Source organism: Chrysochloris asiatica, unplaced genomic scaffold (genome assembly GCF_000296735.1).
Source record: "Chrysochloris asiatica unplaced genomic scaffold, ChrAsi1.0 scaffold00003, whole genome shotgun sequence".
Lineage (NCBI taxonomy): Eukaryota > Metazoa > Chordata > Mammalia > Afrosoricida > Chrysochloridae > Chrysochloris > Chrysochloris asiatica.
The window spans coordinates 19,356,326-19,375,003 of NW_006408521.1; the positions used below are offsets into that span (position 1 = coordinate 19,356,326).

The 18,678-nt window shown below is 40.4% G+C and overlaps 1 protein-coding gene across 3 annotated transcripts in view; it reads left to right on the forward strand.

The window, feature by feature from the left end:
• Positions 1-2,052: 2,052 nt before the first annotated feature.
• Positions 2,053-18,678, forward strand: part of LGI1 (leucine-rich, glioma inactivated 1) — a 44,779-nt gene continuing 28,153 nt past the window's right edge. Inside the window, exons 1-2 of one of the 3 annotated variants that reach the window (XM_006831153.1) lie at positions 2,053-2,603; positions 2,966-3,037. In XM_006831153.1, the coding sequence (XP_006831216.1) occupies positions 2,389-2,603; positions 2,966-3,037 (287 nt within the window). In that variant the 5' untranslated portion in view covers positions 2,053-2,388. The remainder of the gene's footprint in view (positions 2,604-2,965; positions 3,038-18,678) is intronic. The other 2 variants (XM_006831155.1, XM_006831154.1) reach the window with 2 other exon arrangements.

Sequence of the window (18,678 nt, forward strand, 5' to 3'; positions counted from 1 at the left end):
GCTTCAGTAAAGATTTGTTGTTGTTAAGTGCCATCAAGTCAGTTCCAGTTCATAGCGACCCTGTATAGGGTTTCCGAGAAGCAGCTGGTGAGCTTGAACCACCAACCTTGTGGTTCAAACCAGCCTTGCAGTCCAGCGCATTAACCCACAGCACCACCAAGACTCCTTGGGAACTCTACAGGGCAGCTCTGCTCTTTCCCTACAGGGTCATTATAGAGTTCCTATGAGTCGGAATGAACTTGAAGACAAAAAGGTTGTTTTTACTTGTTTTTTTTTATTAGCTTGGAACTCAGTTCAGTCATTACTTCTACAGGGAAGTGTCCTCTGACTTCCTGAGTCCACTCCCTTTATCGTAACTCTGAGTTGCAGTTTGAAGTATGTTTGGACGAGAATTTGCTTGCCATGAAAGGACTACACTCTGTTGTCCAGACACAGGGCTCATGACAGGAGCTCTGTCTTCATAGCATTTCCAATACCCAAGTAGGAGAATGAATATGACTGCCTTTCTCCTTACTCATAGAGTTTCTAAAGAATTAAGCAATTGATTGAGTAAGTGTGGGGTGCGCTTGGAGAGAGAAAGGGTATCTCCAATACAGGATGAGTTAATGTTGAAATCAAGCATTTGCTCAAACAATCCTTCTAATACTTTCATACTAAAGAATTGGAGAAGAGCGTGGACTGATATCCCTGGCTGGCTGTGCCCCTTCAGCATGGTAAAGGGTCTATTTGCATCTTCTTTCTCCTTCCTAAGAGTCTTCCCAGCCTCCCCAGTGCCAGAGGTTCTTGTTTTTACTTCTTCAACTGACTTTCCATGTTTAGGGAGCATTCACTGTCTCATCAAGTATGGCATTAACACATCCTGTCAGGAGCTCTGGTAGCGTAGTGGTTACGAATCGGGCTACGAGCCTCAAGGTCAGCAGTTCAAAACTACCAGCTGTTCTGCAGGAGAAAGATGAGGCATTCTGCTCCCTTAAAGATTTACAGCCTTGGAAACCCTATACAGGGTCGCTATGAGTTGGAACCGACTCCATGGCACACAACAACAATCATGGGTCTAAATCAACTGGACATCAACCGGTGTTTTTAGACCTCCTAGATGGTGCAAACAATTAATATGTTCAGTTGCTAATTGAACCGTTGGAGCTTCCAGTCTATCCAGAAGCACCTAGGGAGAAAGGCCTGAAAATCTACTTCTGAAAAGCTAGCACTTGAAAATCCTGTGGAGCACAGTTCTACTTTGACACACGTGGGGTCACCATGCATTGGCATTGACTCAAGGGTAACTGGTTTGGGTTATGATTGTCATAAAAATTATAGAACTTCTACAGTAGCACCCCATTTTACAGACTGGAATTAGATCCAGGGACATCCTGACTATTTCATGGCAGACCTGGGACTCAAAGCCAAGTCTCTGGGTTCTTCACACAGTGTCCGTCAGCCTGACAGGCTAAGCCAGGTCGTTTCATGCTGGCAGGGGAGTTCCTTCTAGGTACCAGAGTTACTCCTGAGGAGGGGATGTGGGGTGCTGAGAAACAAGCAGGTGGGTTCTACACAGATGACATTAGAGCTTCAGTTCCTTCCCTCGCCATGAAAGGAGGGCATGGGTTACATGTGTCTGTGTGTGTGTGTGTGTGTGTGTGTGTGTGTGTGTGTGTGGATTATGAGATTATGAAAATCCATAATTCATCATAGGTGAGAAGTGTCAAAATAAAAAAGTATCTACTCACATTCATTCCCTGAAAGTCTCCATGCGTTCTTATTTGTCTTTCAACGATGGCATCGGTCAGGTGGATTCAGAAAGAAACAGCAAGGCTTGAGCCGAATGCTACAGAGAGAGAGAGTTTCATTTAACTTCCCTTTTTCCAGCCAGGGCTAGCTCCCAAAGCTAGTTTTTCTTACTCGGTTGTTTGCTCCTTGAGAAGCCAATTCCCAGAGGTTTCTGAGATTACTGAGCTTCGATACAAGATGACTGCTCCCACCCACTCGCCCACCCACCCACTAATAAGACATAATGCCGTCCTATTTTTGGTAACAATTAAAGGGCCTCCCGGTGAAAGCAGAAAGCTGTTTATTTTCTGTTACATCACTTCACTTTGCCTTCGAAGGCTGGTCTGTGCTCAGTGTTTTCCTGGTGATGCAAGTCGGCTCTCTTCTCCAGCAGTTGGATCGCTCCCATCTCGCAGCACCTCACAGGTCTCTTCTCCCGAAGCAGTGCGTTGCTGGAGCCAGTAGCAGCTCACGAATCAGCTGCAGGCCCCTGTTTTGAAAAGCAGAGATACCGAGACCATTGAAGAGGGTGGACTCCTATATGACCTGGTCTTAGAGCAAGACGATCATCATCTGAATTCCAGAAACCCTGTTCATGTTTGGGGCTATTTTGTCGACTGCATGGAATCAGAGAGAAGCCAAAGGATGGGAAATGCCTGCATCCCCCTGAAAAGACTTGCTTATTTCCTATGTCTCTTATCTGCGCTTTTGCTGACTGAGGGGAAGAAACCAGCGAAGCCAAAATGCCCTGCCGTGTGTACTTGTACCAAAGATAATGCTTTATGTGAGAATGCCAGATCCATCCCACGCACCGTGCCTCCTGATGTTATCTCATTGTAAGGCCCGTAAGCATTTTGGTTATCTAATTAATGGTTTAAGAATTCAAGCTGGTGTATTTGGGGCTTTGCATGTATTGGTAGAATGGAATGGAGATTCCTCTTGCATGCTTGGCCATCTGGCAGTGCTAACCTTTTGCGGCATTTTAAATTTTTTATTAGCTGCTACTGAACATGCTTGGATTTATCCCCCCCTGAACATTATTGAGAAACCTGTAGCAGATTCATCGCTCTTACTTGGTCTGGGAAGGGGCAGTACCATACTTCATAAAATAGTATCAAAATAGTAACTGCTATGCTAAACCAGATTAACAGAAGGTTTGTTTTGTGTGTGTTTTTAATTTTGTTTTCTTTTCTTTTAGATCCTTTGTGAGATCTGGTTTTACTGAAATCTCAGAAGGGAGTTTTTTATTCACACCATCGCTACAGCTCTTGTAAGAAATATTTATATCATGACTATTTATAATATAGCATGGATTTGGATAAGCCCTCTAGTTAATGATCTCAATGTGAATTTTGTCAAACATGATTCTATTTTGGAAAAAAAAAAAAAAAAAAGAATTCCGGAAAGTAAGCGGTAGATGGGTTTGTTTGGGACCTGACACCAACCTCACAGGTTGATTCTTGCCCTGGTATATGTCCTAACCTGTAATGATATCTACTTTAATGGCTATTTATGAAGTTGTTGCAATGTTTCAACAGTGATCCCAATTCCATTCCACTACTTTGGTTTCATTTTTGACTTAGGAATTTTGGTTATTTTGCCCAGGAGTTTTTGAATTAGTCAATACAGAATCCAGCATAACATATGCACTCAAGATGTTGGCTCCAGGGATCTAGGGCAGGCTGCTACTCTATATGATTTACCATGGGGGGCGGGGGGCAGGCGGGGAAATCTCAGTTCATTATAGGTAAAAATATTAATTCTCAAAAGACTGTTTTCTAATCTCATCTAAATTTATAACTAGTCTCCTGACAAAGAGGGAAAGAAAATATTAATATAGCATAGTGCAAAGGAATTAGTCTTTGCTATGTGTTTTGAGTTGGCCACAAGGGAACCATATATTCAAGTCTATGCCTGAAAATATTCAAAAAGATAATATTTGACTAAGAAATCAGATCTCTCTCTAGGCATAATGCACCATGTATAATTTGTTCTGATGTGTAATGTTTAGCAACTGAAATTCTAGTTCTTAGAGCAGTAACACATTGCCCAAGACGTCTCTGGGGATTTAGGTATCAGGCAACAGACTTGGGTTGTCACTACATGGCTCCATGTGGGAACAGGATGATTTAGTCTGAGGCTATATACATATGCAAATATCGTGGATTTGAAATTGGTGTTTCAATCTTACCCCACCACTCACTAGAAACTAGAAATGTAATCTTGCGCAAATAATGAAAGCTCTCTGAGCCTCATTCTCTTCATCTGTAAAATGGAAGTAAGATTACATAGTTTGAAGGGTTGTTTATCAGAGTTGGATAAGATTTAAGTAGCTGAAACACTTGGCACAGGGTATGTCAGGGATAAAGGTATGCCAAATGGCTACGTATTTCATAAATGGTAGGATTTAAAAATTTTTACATAATGCTAAAAAGCTAAAAATCACATAATTTTTATTTAGTTTATATGAAATACCAAAACTGGTTTAACTAGCTCATTTAATTCACAAACTTGATCAGGTGTTTTGATATTATATAACAATTCTGTCTAATGTCCTTCCACTGGCTACTATGTTTGAGCGATTAACAATGAAGTAGACTATTCATAAGGGGTTTATCTATTTGGTTGATAGCTAGTTATGGCAAGTATTAGCTCATTAAGCAAATCCAAAAATGATAGACTCACTAGACCATATAGAGAGGCAAAACCTCTAATGCTGAGATCCTTCCATAGGGTAATATTTTACTATGTGAGAGAAAGTGGTAAATTATGCTTAAGTTGATAATTTGTCAGATAAATAAATGGCTTGTTTTAAAAATACCCTCTTGATGTGCTAAGCCACCTCCCCTGCCCCGCCCCCCCCAGGATAGGTAAATCGATCAATCCTTAAAATGTAAGAAATAGTAATCGACACAAGCTACTCCTTTTCTGACTAGGTGGACGTTACTGAGGGCACCCAAATCCTGGACTGACCAACTTAAATCAGTTACCACATCTCCACTTTGTTTTTGCTGGATGGACCCAACCACAGCAAGCACAGATGCCGGACAATGTTATAGAAATAGTTACCGGCTGCTGCAGGGTAATGTGATTACACGCATTTAGAATCACAGAGGGAAGCCAAAGGACTGGTTTTTAAATAGCCCACACCGAGTGTGTGCCATGCCCCTGTGTCCCATGCTCTGAGTTCCTATGGAACATTCCAGACCTTATTTCTAAAAGCAGTTCAGGTTTCAGAAATAACAAAAGGGCAAGTAATTCTTGCTCTGCACATCCTCACTAAACTCACATAGAATCACCTTAAAGTGGTAGGTTGATGCCAGGACTAACTAACATTATGTAAAATTGTCAAGGGGTTGGATAAAGTCTTTCATCTTCAGGACCTTGTTTCCTAAGGACTCTGCGCCCCATCCTTCCTGCCCAAGGTTCTCTGCTCCTCCCTGTCCTTGGTAGAGGGTCTAATAAGCTCATTTCCACTGAGAAGGAAATCAGGCTCCAAACACGAATGCCCCTGGAACCATTCACAAAACCAGTTGTTGTTGAGTGGATTCTGATTCATTGCAACTCCACGTGTATAGAGTAGAACTGTACTCCATAAGAGTTCCAAGGCTGTGAACGGTTGGAAGCACATAGCCAGGACTTTCTTTTAAGGCGAATTTGAACCAACAACTTTTGGTTAATAATCAAGCATTTGTTTGCACCACCTAGAGACTTCTGGAATTGTTGTTGTTGTTAAGTGCCATGGAGTTGGTTACGACTTATAGCGACCCTGTATAGATAGGGTTTCTGAGGTGCAGCTGGTGGGTTTGAACTGCCGACCTTGTGACTGAAACTGACCTTGTGGTTCAGCGCATTATCCTACAGCACCACACTAGGATTCCAGTGATAGAAATGCATGATTTACAACCTGGGAGAATGTGGGCCACTAAATGCCATTGGAATGTACATGCCCAGTAGACATGGGTTTGGCTTTGGGTGACTTTTCCATGAGGACCACACCAGCTATTGCTTGGGATTTGCAATGAATTCTAATGACATTTGTGTATATAAATTACCAAACTGGCCAGTCATATCCTATGATGAGATAAGCTTAGAATTAATTCTGTTTCATTGACAAAGGCAGTTTGGAGCTTTACTCTGTTATCGGAAAGGGAAAAGAATTCTTCCATTCCCATCATCCACCCTAACAGTCTGATCGTTTCATTATGGTCCCGAAGGCTTTTTCAGACCTTCTGGTAATTCTCCATGTAGAAGGCATAATGGGAAGTAATTTTGGAAATGTCAACCTAGGGTACCGAGGAAAAGAGGCAGGGTGTAGTGTGTGAGGAAAAGATCCTGGTAGGGCTCACGCTGGCAGTTCGTGTTGGAGAACAGGGAAATCAGAAGCCCACACTCTAGAGAGGAGAGAAAGAATAAACGTGTCCAATCAACATTTATTACACAAGTTGTACAGAACATACCATTTATCTTTAATTTTTAATTCCCATTTGTGATTTTAAGCAAACACACAATATTCCTAACCAAGTTCAATTTCATCCCTAGGGTTCGTGTGGAACCATAACCAATGAGAATGATTATGCATTCTAGTTTGCTTTTAGTGGGTAGGGAATGGTACCTTTACTGGATATAACTTAGAGAAATGTGTTTGCCCAGAGTTCAACCCTGTTTCTTCTCAACTACACTGATCTCCCTGCTCAGTTGCCATCCCCAGTAATACAGACTCAAGCAGAAGTAAAGTTCAAATTTAAGAAGATAAAAGGCAACCACATGCCATTAGTTCATGCAATATATTAATGAATGAAACCCCTCCGATGCATAAGAGAGTTCTGTCTGCAGGGACTGAATTCCAGGGTTATTTTTAGCATCATGCTAAAATGAAATAAATTAATATAGAATTCAATCTGACCAGCAAAATATCTGCTTATTTCATTGAGATTTCTGTCTTGTCTGGAATAATAGAATGGATCCTTCTAAATATTCTTTCTTTTTTTTATAACCAACACATAGGCACACAGTTGTAATCAAAAACTAAAAACAAATGGGTAGACAAATGTCACGGGTCAGAAAAATAATAAATCCATCCTTACTAAGTCTTTATCATTTGGACCTATATTATGCATCCAGGGGGGAATTTTCATTGCCTACCTATTACCTTGTATAGTGAGCATCATCATTTTCTATTCTTCCTCATATTACAAATATAAGAAAAGTTTAGCTATCCTCAATGACTACTGTAAACAGACTTATCAGCTAAGAGGAATTATTAGCTGGTTAGGAGTAAGCATGCCCACAAATGACTAAAGTAAAAAATTCAGTAATTTATGTTGTTTTGTCAACAGTTTGAGTTTGCCCTGTGACTCACAAAATTGACTTTTAGTTTCAATCAATTAACGAATTGATCCTTTACTATAACTGTGCAAGTAGTTCAGTATAATAAAAAAATTTCGTGAAAAGAGTTATTTCTTCCTTTTAAATGTGCTGGACTACAAGGTCGGTATGAACTCCAAGTTCACCAGTTGCTCCTCAGAAACCCTATACAGAGTCTCTATGGGTTGGGACAGACTCGACATCACTTCACAACAACAACAATTATTCAGACAAGAAACATAGGCATCACCTCCCCCATCTCCCTCACTTCCAATTGGACCAGCAGAATGTACCTTGTCTTATGCGCTCACTTTGAGATATTCATTGTTTTGAAAGGTAGCTAACAGCAGGGGATTCTGCACTGGTCTCGGGCTCAGTTCCCATCCTTCCCATTTCCTTTAGTTACCTTCCTGAAACACAGATTTCATTGTGTCAAGGCTGAGCTTGAGCTTATCCCCAAACCAAAAAACCACACCCATGCTATCGAGTTGATGCCAATTCCTAGTAACCCTGTAGGACAGAGTAGAACTGTTCCATAGGATTTCTAAACTGTAAATCTTTACATAAGCAGAGTGCTTCATCTTTCTCCCTAGGAGCGGCTGGTGGGTCCAAACTAATGACCTTTCCATTAGTAGTCCAACACTTAATCCACTATGTTTCCAGGGTTCCTAAAGATGGAGAGGCCATTCAAACACATTATTTTATAGTAATAGAATTAGTCTCTTTCCTTTTTGTCTGTTATGTCTCTTAACATTGACTCTACACATCTACTTTATTCATGAATTACCTCGTTCCCTGATTTTCAGATTCTACTGTTGTTGTTGTGAAGTGCCGTCGAGTCGGTTCCGACCCATAGCGACCCTGTACAGGGTTTCCAAGGGTGTAAATCTTTACGGGAGTAGAAAGCCTCATCTTTCTCAGATTCTATAGACCTTACTATATTTCTGGTGTTGCCTGTCATTTTATTATAGCTGTCTGTATCTATACCTGCCTCATACTTTTCCTGGAGGACGTTAAGAAAAGCCCAGGCATTTGAAACCTGGGGTTGCTTATTATAGATTTGTTGAATTCAATCCATATTTTCAGAGAGTTTGTCCTAAAGACTCTTGCTTGGTTCTTAGTAGAGAGTTCTAGTCATGTTCTCACTCTTCCTTGGTCTAGTATTCCTATATGAGTTCATGTGGCATTAGGATGTGGGTACCTGGGAAGCAGGTGGAACCAAAACATGTGAAGAGATATTTCCTCATAAAGCTATGACTTCGATCTTCCTTCAGCAGAGATTTCCAGTGTAAAACACCTAAACTCTTTCCTTAAACCCCTGCTTGAATTTCTTCTGTCCTGTTCTGATTTTATGTACATCTTTGACATGTAGCGATCACATTTAGTTTTTCTACGTTCTTAGTCTGACTGTGGAAGCTGGCTAATTTCTCTCCCATGAAGATTAAAATCCTCCTTTATCCAGTCTGAACAGGACGTCCAAAGGGAAATATTAAACATTATTCAGAAGAAAAAGATTTATGAATACAAAGATAATAATTTCCTTCTTGAATTATTTAAATCTGCTTAGCTAAAACAAGCGCTTGTGTATTGCATAGTTGCAAGTGGTAACCAAATTAAAGCAAAAGCCTCCCCTTTCAGCCAACACATTTTGAGATTCTGCTTTGTGAGGGACACAGAGATGAGTGAGATGCTGCCCTTCCTTACCCTTAAAGGAATATGGCAGCTCCAAGTTGGTGGTGATTCCTAAAAAGGTAAATCATATTTGGCTTGTATTTGAATGTTTTATAGAAATAGTATTGATAAACTTTCTCATTTGGTTCAAAACGATTTTCTGGTGATTGGTAACAATGGCAATGTATGCTGGTTGTTGATCCTTTGGTTGGTATGAGTTACCAAATGATTGTAGGGGCTAGCTAATGACAGCTGTTATGGCAGACCAGCTCAGCCAGGGAGCTGGCAATATGACAAGTGGTAATGGACATGGGCTTAGCTATCAGATAAACATGAGTTCAAATCTCCGCTCTACTGCTTGCTAGTTGTGTGATTTGGGGCAAGTGTAGGCAAGTCATGGTGCCCTCATCTACAAAATGGAAAATGACTATAGTACCTACTGCCTAAGATTATTGTAAGGATTAAATGAAACAATGCATGTAATGGACTTGATTTAGGTCCTGTTAATAAATATTAGCTTCTATCATAGTATCTGAAAAGCACTTGGCTGTGTGTGAAGCACCATCACATCAGGTTAGCATCTTTGTGTGTAGGCTGAGTTTGCCCTGCCCTCCAGGCTTTACAATTCTGTGGTTCTACACAAAGTTCTCCATCAGCACCTACTAAACAATATCTTTCCTTTAAATATTTCTCAAGGGAAGCATCAATCATTTACCATTCTAACAAAATGCGCACACACACACACACAAACCCAGCAACAGCAGCAAAAAAAAACCCCACCCATAATGCTTGGAGTCCCCATGTGGTGCTGTAGGCTAAACATTGGACTGTTAACCACAAGACAAGGTCAGCGGTTCAAATTCAACAGCTGCTCCTTGGAAACATTATACAGGGTCACTATGAGTCAAAACCAACTTGATGGCACTTAACAACAACAACACACATAGTTCTCCATCAGAGGACCCACTAAAAAAAAATCTTTCCTTCAAATATTTCTCATGGGAAGCATCAACCATTTATCCTTCTAACAAAATGCAAAACAAAACAAGACAAGAACCATAACCTTTGCACTTCTTCCTCGTCAAAATAATAATTGGCTCCATGTTTTGTAAAACATCTCAGATTTTAGTTTAAATAATTAAACATTGACCAGTATTCAGATTAGTGTGTGTGTGCCAGGAACCGAAAGAGACCGCTACTAGAATAAGGAGACGTGGTTTTGAGATCCAGTTCTGTCAAGAATGGACTGTGAAACCCTGGGCAACTCAAAAACTGTCCTTTGTTTTTCAACTTTTATATGCATAAATTACCAGAGGTCTGTTAGATTATGATTCTCAAATTCAGTAGAGATTGGGGAGATAAGGTAAAAGAGAAGTTGTTGCATAGGAAATGATGGTGACCAGGGTGGACCAGAGAAACTTCTGCATCTGCAGTAAGAAACAGCCACTCTTCTGCTGTAAATAATCATTGCTGATGGAGACGTGGTACGTGGACATGAGCACTAGTTTCTAATTTTCATGAGGAGGCAGAAATATGAAAGCAGATGGTTAAAACAGGATAAAGATTGAACAAAACATGGGCTGGCATTTTGAGACTTTTACATTCAATTGTTTCAAAAGTCTCTTCCTAGTTTAAACATTCTATTCTATTTTACAAACAGGATTACTTCAAATTAATGTAATCTAGAAAAAGGCCCTGGTTTTAAAAAAATGAGACAAGCATTTTAAATCAATTCTAATAAACCAGAAATTGTGGGTTCTTAATTGAAAGAGTCTTACAATATGGAATTGGCTGCTATAAAGTTATTAAAATAATATAGTTTCCAACCAGTAAATCTAAAGAACCCTCCCAGGTCTTCTCTATGTTGTTGTTGTTAAGTGTTGTCGACTCCAAAGGAGCTCTGGTAGCGTAGTGGTTATGAATCGGGTTGCGAACCTTAAGGTCAGCAGTTCGAAACTACCAGCTGTCCCATGGGAGAAAGATGAGGCTTTCTGCTCCCATAAAGATTTACAGCCTCGAAAACCCTGTACAGGATCACTATAAGTCGGAACCGATTCCACTGCATATAACAACAACAACAACAGTCGACTCCAACCCATAGTGACCCTGTATAGAGTTTCCAAGGAGCAGCTGGTGAGCTTCAATCGCCGACTTTGAAGTTCAAACAGCTTTGCAGTCTGGTACATTAACCCACAGTGCCACACTAGGACTCCCCCTCTATGGTTATTGTTGTTGTTAGGTGCCGGCAAATCGGTACCTACTCATAGCGATCCTATGTACCACAACGAAACACTGCCGGGTCCTGGGCCAACCTCACAATTGTTGCCACACTTGAGCCCATCAATGCTGCCACTTTGCCAATCCATCTCGCTAGGGGTCTTCCTCTTTTTCTCTGACCCTCCACCTTACCAAACATGATATCCTTCTCCAGTGACTGGTCTATGGTAGCTGATGATAAAACAATATTTCAGTATCCTTCCCTTGGGACTAGGGTTAGAGTGGAATTGCTTGACACCTTTAGTGAGGTATCAGGTGTCTCCCTATGAAAAGTGTGATGAAAAAACAAAGAGCTTAACAAAATGATGGTGACTTGAGAAAATACTGGTTTTTGTGAGGATTAGTTAGAAAAATGTAAATAAAATGCTTTTGTTAATAAAGTTCACTTTCTGATGCATAAGCGCTCAATAATAATTATTTTAAGTAGAGAAAGCCAGGAGCCTTAAAGAAAAGAAACCGACCAAAATTTACAAGTGCAAATCATTCTTGGCTTACAGAGAATTCCTGGTGGAGGGAAATAGATACTTCCATGGCAAAACATTTCTAGATTCCTATTTAGAATTGTCTTCATTGCCAGTTTCCAAGTCATGCAATAAAACCAGCTGAGGTTTTGTTAAGGACATTTGTCATTTTTGTATTGCCACATCTGCTTACTGCATACCAGACAACAGCGCTAAGTGCTTTCTGTGTCTCATTTCATCTCCACAGTAACCCTGTGAGGTGGGGATGGAGATCCTGAGGCACCCAGTCCTTGTAGAGTTAGGTAGCCCTCTCAGTGCTATGTGCAGTGCAGGGCTTTAAACCCAGAGGTCTCACTTGTAACCAGTTCTGTGTAATTCCTCCTGAACATGAATCTTCAGGCTTGACTTTGCATAGTTTTGTTCCCCCAAATCAAATTCCCTCTCAGAGGGTCAACCATTGCCATTAATGAGGACAATGAGATGAAGGTGCCCAGATTCCTGGAGACAATTGCTGAAAGGAGTTTCAAAAGCCCTTGGAACAAGTGGCAGCATTGTTGGCAAGAGCATCCAGTTCTCCTAGGAGCCAACTCTCATTTGTATGTGAATGCTCTGGTCGCCTTACTTAAAAAGAGAAAAAAAAAGGACAGAGAAAAAAGAAAAGGCTTTATTTATTTTAAGGTTACACCTTGGTAGTGGTGGTGGTGGTGGTAGTTATGTGCTGTGGAGTCGATTCCGACTCTTAGCGACCCTGTTAGACCAGTGTTTTCTAAACTTGTGTTCTGTGGACACTTAACCTGAAAGAAAAGACTCTGTACTCACATAAACTTGGGAAACACTATACATTCAGTCTACCTGGGTTATTCACAGTGTACCTTGGCATAATACAAAAGGAACTGAATTTATTTAATGTTGCTTAGCTTTTCTTAATCCTTAAGAAAAGACTTCTATAGCGGTTCTATAGAATATACTTGGGGAATCTGTGCCTTTGATATTCTTTTTTATTATATTGTTCTTGTTATGTACCTTTGAGTTGGTTCTGACTCATATAGACCGTCGTGTTGTTAAGTACTGTCGAGTCACTTCCGACCCATAGCGACCCTGTATAGGTTTTCCAAGGAGCAGCTGGTGAGCTTGAACCACCAATCTTGCAGTTCAAACGACTTTGCAGTCTGCCACACCAGGACTCCATAGTTGTTGTTATGTGCTGTGGAGTCGGTTCCGACTCATAGTGATCCTATACAGGGTTTCCAAGGCTGTAAATCTTTATGAGAGCAGACCGCCTCATCTTTCTCCCGTGGAACAGCTGGTAGTTTCAAACTGCTGACCCTGAGGTTCGCAGCCCGATTCGTAACCACTACAGCACAGCTAAATGAAACACTGCTTGGTGTGGAACCATTCTTACAATTGTTCCTACATAGCCCATTGTTGAAGCCACTGTGTCAATCTCTCATTGAGGGGCTTCCGGTTTTTTGTCAGCCTTCTACTTTACGACCTTCTCCGGGGACTGTTTCCTCCTGATAATATGTGCAAAGTATGTGAAATGAAGTCTTACCCTCACTTCTAAGGAGCATTGTGTAATTCTTTCAAGACAGATTTGTTTGTCCTTCTGGCATTCTGTGGTATTTTACATATCCTTCACCAACACCATAATTTAAATAATCAGTTCTTCTCCTAGTCTTAGTTTGGAAGCTCTCCTGAAACTTGTCCTCCACGGTTGATTCCTAAGGGCATAGCTTCTGACCTCACAGCAACACACAAGCCACCACAGTTTGACAAACTGACAGATGAGTGATTATTTTATTTATAATGTTAATTATTAATACTTTACCTTGTTCCAAAAAGACTTGGTAGGAGAGCTTAAGCAGGTAGGAGGAAGGCTATATTGATGTACACATCGAACCATCTAGTACCATTATAAAGAACAAGTGGAGACAGAGTGGTTAATGTGGATTGAGTGGATGTGATTATCTGAGATTCTAGCCTCACCACCAGCCTACCCAAGTGGGCAAGCAGCTCAGAACATACCCCTTCTCTGAGGGCCCCTCGGTGGATGCTCCATCTTTTGGAGGAAGTAAGTTATCACTTGGAGTTCCTGGTTGGTGGAAGCTGTTAACGTGCTTGTCTGCTAACCAAAAGGTTGGAGGTTCAAGTTTACCCAAAGACTCCCTGGAAGGAAGGGCTGGAAATCTATTTCTGAAAAACCAACCATTAAAAATCATATGGACCCCTAGGAACTGGATTGAACCTCAGCATAGTGATCCTGCTTGGTCACCTTAGAGCAGGTGGTGGGCCGACAACGTCGGGCGCATGGGGTCCCCAGCTGATCTCCTCCCTCCCTGCCTTCCTCGGATGGCGGCTGTTTATGCTGGACGTGTGGCCAGAGACGGGTAAGGATCACGTGGAACCTCGGCTACTTGGGACAGAGACATTGCCATGCTGCAATGAGTCTCAATGACTGGTAAGACTGAGGAATTCGAACTGACCACCTAAGACAGGCAGCGTCCCTTAAACAATCAATAAAAAAGGAGGACTCAGATGCAGACAGCACAGACCCGGTCAGGAGGCCAAGCCCCTGTGGGCCCAAGCGTTGTTGACCGTCCAAACCATAGGCTCTGAGGATCAGACTCTAGCTACCTAGTAGACATAACAAACTGTCCCTCATCTGATTATTCAGTAATGCTTGTTAGTAATCTCATACGTGAGCCTTGGATATCCACAGACAAATGTAAAAACCTCCCCTAAAAGCCGAGACTGTAAATTCCAATAAGCCAAGTCCCCCCCCCATCCAAAAAAAAAGCTAAAGAGGATAGAGAGAAACACTGTAAACTGATGATATATAGCGGGGATAATAATCAATGTAATGAAACAAGCTATATGAATGGTTGAATGTGAAGCTGATAATGTGCCCTGTAAACTTTCACTCAATGCAAAATAAAAACATTTAATTAAAAAAAAAAAAAATCATATGGAGCATAGTTCTACTCTGACACACATGGGGTCACCATGACTTTGAGTAGATATGATAATTACTGGTTGAAACTGACTTAGATGATTACTTGAAGCCCATTCCATAAGAGAAAAAAATATATATCTAAGCTTAAATTTACACTCCCATTATTTATCTATTTTTTAAACCTTTTATTGTGAATGGGTGAAGGTTTACAGAGCAGATCATTCAGTGATTCATACACATTTTGCTTTATCTCCCTGATTTCAATCCCCTGATGTAACATAGCTTATCTCGCTTCCCTCTCTGTTTCCAGTTTCCATTCCTCCTTCTTTTCTTATCCTTCTGAACTTTATTCTTGGTGAAATTCTGCCTTTTTGACCTTATATGGTTGATTAGCCTCAGGTGTATGTATCTCACATGTGATATTGCGCCCCCTCCCTTATAGACTTGTCTATTATTTGGCTACAAATTAAGACCTGGGAGTGAGTTCATTTCTAGACCCAAAGGGTAACTAAGGGTCATAGTCTTAAGGTTCTACCAGTCTCTCTCTGACCAGTAAGCCTGATCTCTTTTATGATTTAGGGTTTTAGTCCACAGTTTTCTCCCAGTCTATCCAGAGCTTTCTAAGGTGGTTCCTTTCAAAGTAGTTTTACTGTAGCTGGGCACCATCTAGTTCTTCTGGTCTCAAGGTCATGGAGATTGATGTTCATGTGGTCCAGTAGTCCTCCCACTATTGTTATTTGGAGTGGAATCTCTCATAGCTATTTCTCAAATTTCTGAATCTGCATTTCTCAAAGTATGTTCCATATAATATTTATTTGTGAAGCTCAGTCATAAAGGGATCCATTTATCAATAAGTTTGGGAAACTGCATATTTAATTCTTTTCAAGAGTCTCAATTTGCTATGCTACTGGTGAGTAAAATCAATTTCCTATGAATGGTTATCAACTCTAAGTGAACAGGTTTTTGTTGTTGTTGTTTTTTAAATAACATTCTAACACAGCTTTCTGTAAATATTTTCTAAGTGTTCATGATCTTAAATTTTCAAGTCAAGAATCCTTGGAATAAATTACACCACAATTTAAATTTTCATAGTAAAGTATTTTGTTCTTCAAATATGAATAAACAATAAGCATCAGACTGAAATTCCACTTGATGGTGAGGTACTGAATATAGATTTTAATTCTATTTTATGGTAACTTGATTACATATATTTGCTTATGCTTTTTCCTACCTCAACAAAAGGGAAAGATCAATTGATTGTTCTTTGCATTCTCATTTATATTTCTGTCATTTGTCATCTCTTCAGGCTTTCTCAATGTTTTGCTAGTTGAAAAGTACAGCCTTCAGTCTCAACTTTAGTGTTAATAAAGGTGGAATCAAAGATACATACAAAATCTCAATTTGCTTAAGAACAGAAATGACAAGACTTGTATAGTTTAAAAACTTGATTACCCACTTTCCCACTTGGCTGATTTATGCATATAATACCTTTCAATCCCTTAAAGGTCTTGTGCTCCAGGGAATACACTCTAGAAAATACTGGCTGAGGCTCTTCTAGGTTTTCAGCATACGCTGGGCAAAGCTAATACAAGATCGAAGTTCGGTCTTGCCCTTGACCATGAACTAGCCTGGTAGAAAGACCAGGCCTGAGCATGGAATCTCAGCCCTGCTACTTACAACCTTCAAATGACTTTGCCTATCTCACCTCAGTTTTCTCTATCATTAAAGAAGAGAAAAATGAAACCACAATAGAGTTTATAGAATGAGTTAACAGATGGAAAACTGCTAAAGATGAGCCGTTGTTGTTAAGTGCTATTGGAGGAGTGGCTAGTGAGTTTGAACCGCCTGCCTTGAAGTTCAAACTGACCTTGTGGTCAAGTACTTATCCTACTGTGCCACACCAGGGCTCCTTAAATCATCTCCCCTAAACCCTGTATGGAGTTTCCGAGGAGCTATTGGTTGGTGGTTTGCACCACTTGCAGTTAGCTGATGGTTAGCAGTCCAGTACTTGTCCTACAATGCCACCCCAGTACCCCATTATTAATCTTGTTGTTGGTTAAGTGCCGTCATGTTGGTTCCAGTTCATAGCAACCCTGTATAGGGTTTCTGAGGAATGGCTGGTGAGTTTAAACCCGAAGTTCAAACCAACTTCATGGACCAGTGCTTATCCTATAGTATCATACCAGGACCCTATTTTATAGTCTAGTCTCCTTATTTTACAACATAGAGAGAAGTGACATGCTCAGAATCACACAGAATTAAGACCCAGGCTCTTTAAGACGCGCTGTTCTAAGACTCCTTCTTCAGTTTGCTCATTCCCCCGTGTTCAAGGAGCCAGGACTGGAAACCAACAACCAAGCCTTTGAACTGACGCATGTGTCTGCCCAGTCCTTTCACTCTGTGTTCCCCTCCCCACCCCATCTCTGGCCTTTTGCCTGGGCTTTGTAGTCTCCCCTCTGACTACTTTCTAGTGTGGCCTGATCCTCTTTCTCTGCTCCTCTTCCTCGTTGATTTCTTTGTTGATGACCCCAGGATTTGGCCCAACTCTGAGTTCAGTGCTAATCCTGTTGCAGACTTTGCTGCTCCTTTGAATCAAATTCTGGTGGTCTTAGCTTTTCAGTCCAACTCAGAACCTTGTAACAATCTTATGGCCTTGGTGCTGATTTGTTGCATAGGAAGAGATGTGACCCAGCCCTCTATGTAGTTAGATATGGAGCTTAACACTTCTTCTGAAGATCACATCCTCTGATCCCAATGTAACAGTATTAGCAAAATTATAAGTTTTTAAAAACCTGTCACCAACAGGTAAGTTTTAGAATAGTGCTGTGGCACTGTGGGATAAGCACTGGATTGCTAAATGCATAGTCAGCAGTTCAAATCCACCAGCTTCTCCTTGGAAACCCTATACAGGGTCACTATGAGTCAGAACTGACTCGCCGATACTCAATAACAACAGCAGTTCTAAATACAGGAATCTGGGTGGTGCACGCAGTTGGTGGTTGGCTGCTAATCTACCCAGCAATTTCATGGAAGAAAACCCTGGCAAACTACTTCTGTGAAGATCATAGCCAAGAAAGTCCTCTGGAACAGTCTGTTTCATAAGACATATGGGTCTGAGCCAATGACAGCTAACTAAGTATCTACTCCCTCCCCATACCTGTTGAAATATATACTGTGCAAGTACAGATTCATTAGAAAATAACTCTGAAGACTTACTTATAGAAACCTATCAGACGCTTGACATGAAGATAAATTCATATTTCTAAATACTTTAATGTTAAACCAAAAAGAATAAAAATATATGAATTGAACACTCAATTCAATATATTAGGTGAGCAAAAGTCAGCCTATGGAAAAAAAGGAGAAAATAAATAATAAAGATAAAATAAAAAATTAGGTAGCAGTGGCAATAAAAACTCTTAAGATTTGGTTCTTGGGAAAAACCCAATAAAAGATCAGAAAATGAAGGAAGTTGTATAAGTCCTGGAGGACTTAATAATTCACCCAAAGACTGAAAAAATTAGGGTAAGGATTTAGTATTTAGGCAAGAATCAAAGTAGTGTCTCAACTCACACCATACCTCAAAATAAGTTCTAAATGGATAAAAGAGTCAAATGTAAAAAGAAAAAAAAACATATATATATGTTATGTATATATATATAGAAAAAGGAGCTCTGGTAGCGTAGTGGTTACGAATCGGGCTGCGAACCTTAAGGTCAGCGGTTCGAAACTACCAGCCGCTCCGCGGGAGAAAGATGAGGCTTTCTACTCCCGTAAGGATTTACACCCTCGGAAACCCTATACAGGGTCGCTATGGGTCGGAAGTGACTCGAAGGCACTTAACAACAATAACAACATATATAGAAAACACATTATTAAAATAAATTAGTATCTTCTGTTAAATAAGTGTAAAACTTTTATACTCTGTTAAAAAATCATGAAAAAATTAAAAAGGCAAATTATAATCAAAGGGAGAAAATCCTTAAACTTAAATTCGATAGGTAAAGAATAGGTACCATCTTTAATAAAATGCGTAAAACCAAACAACCACACCCACTTCCATCAAGTCGATTTGCTGACTCATGGTGACCCTATATCAGGGTTTTTCAGACTGTAAATCTTTATCTGTACAGGAGCAGACAGCCTCAACTTTCTCTCACAAAGTGGCTGGTGGGGTTGAAC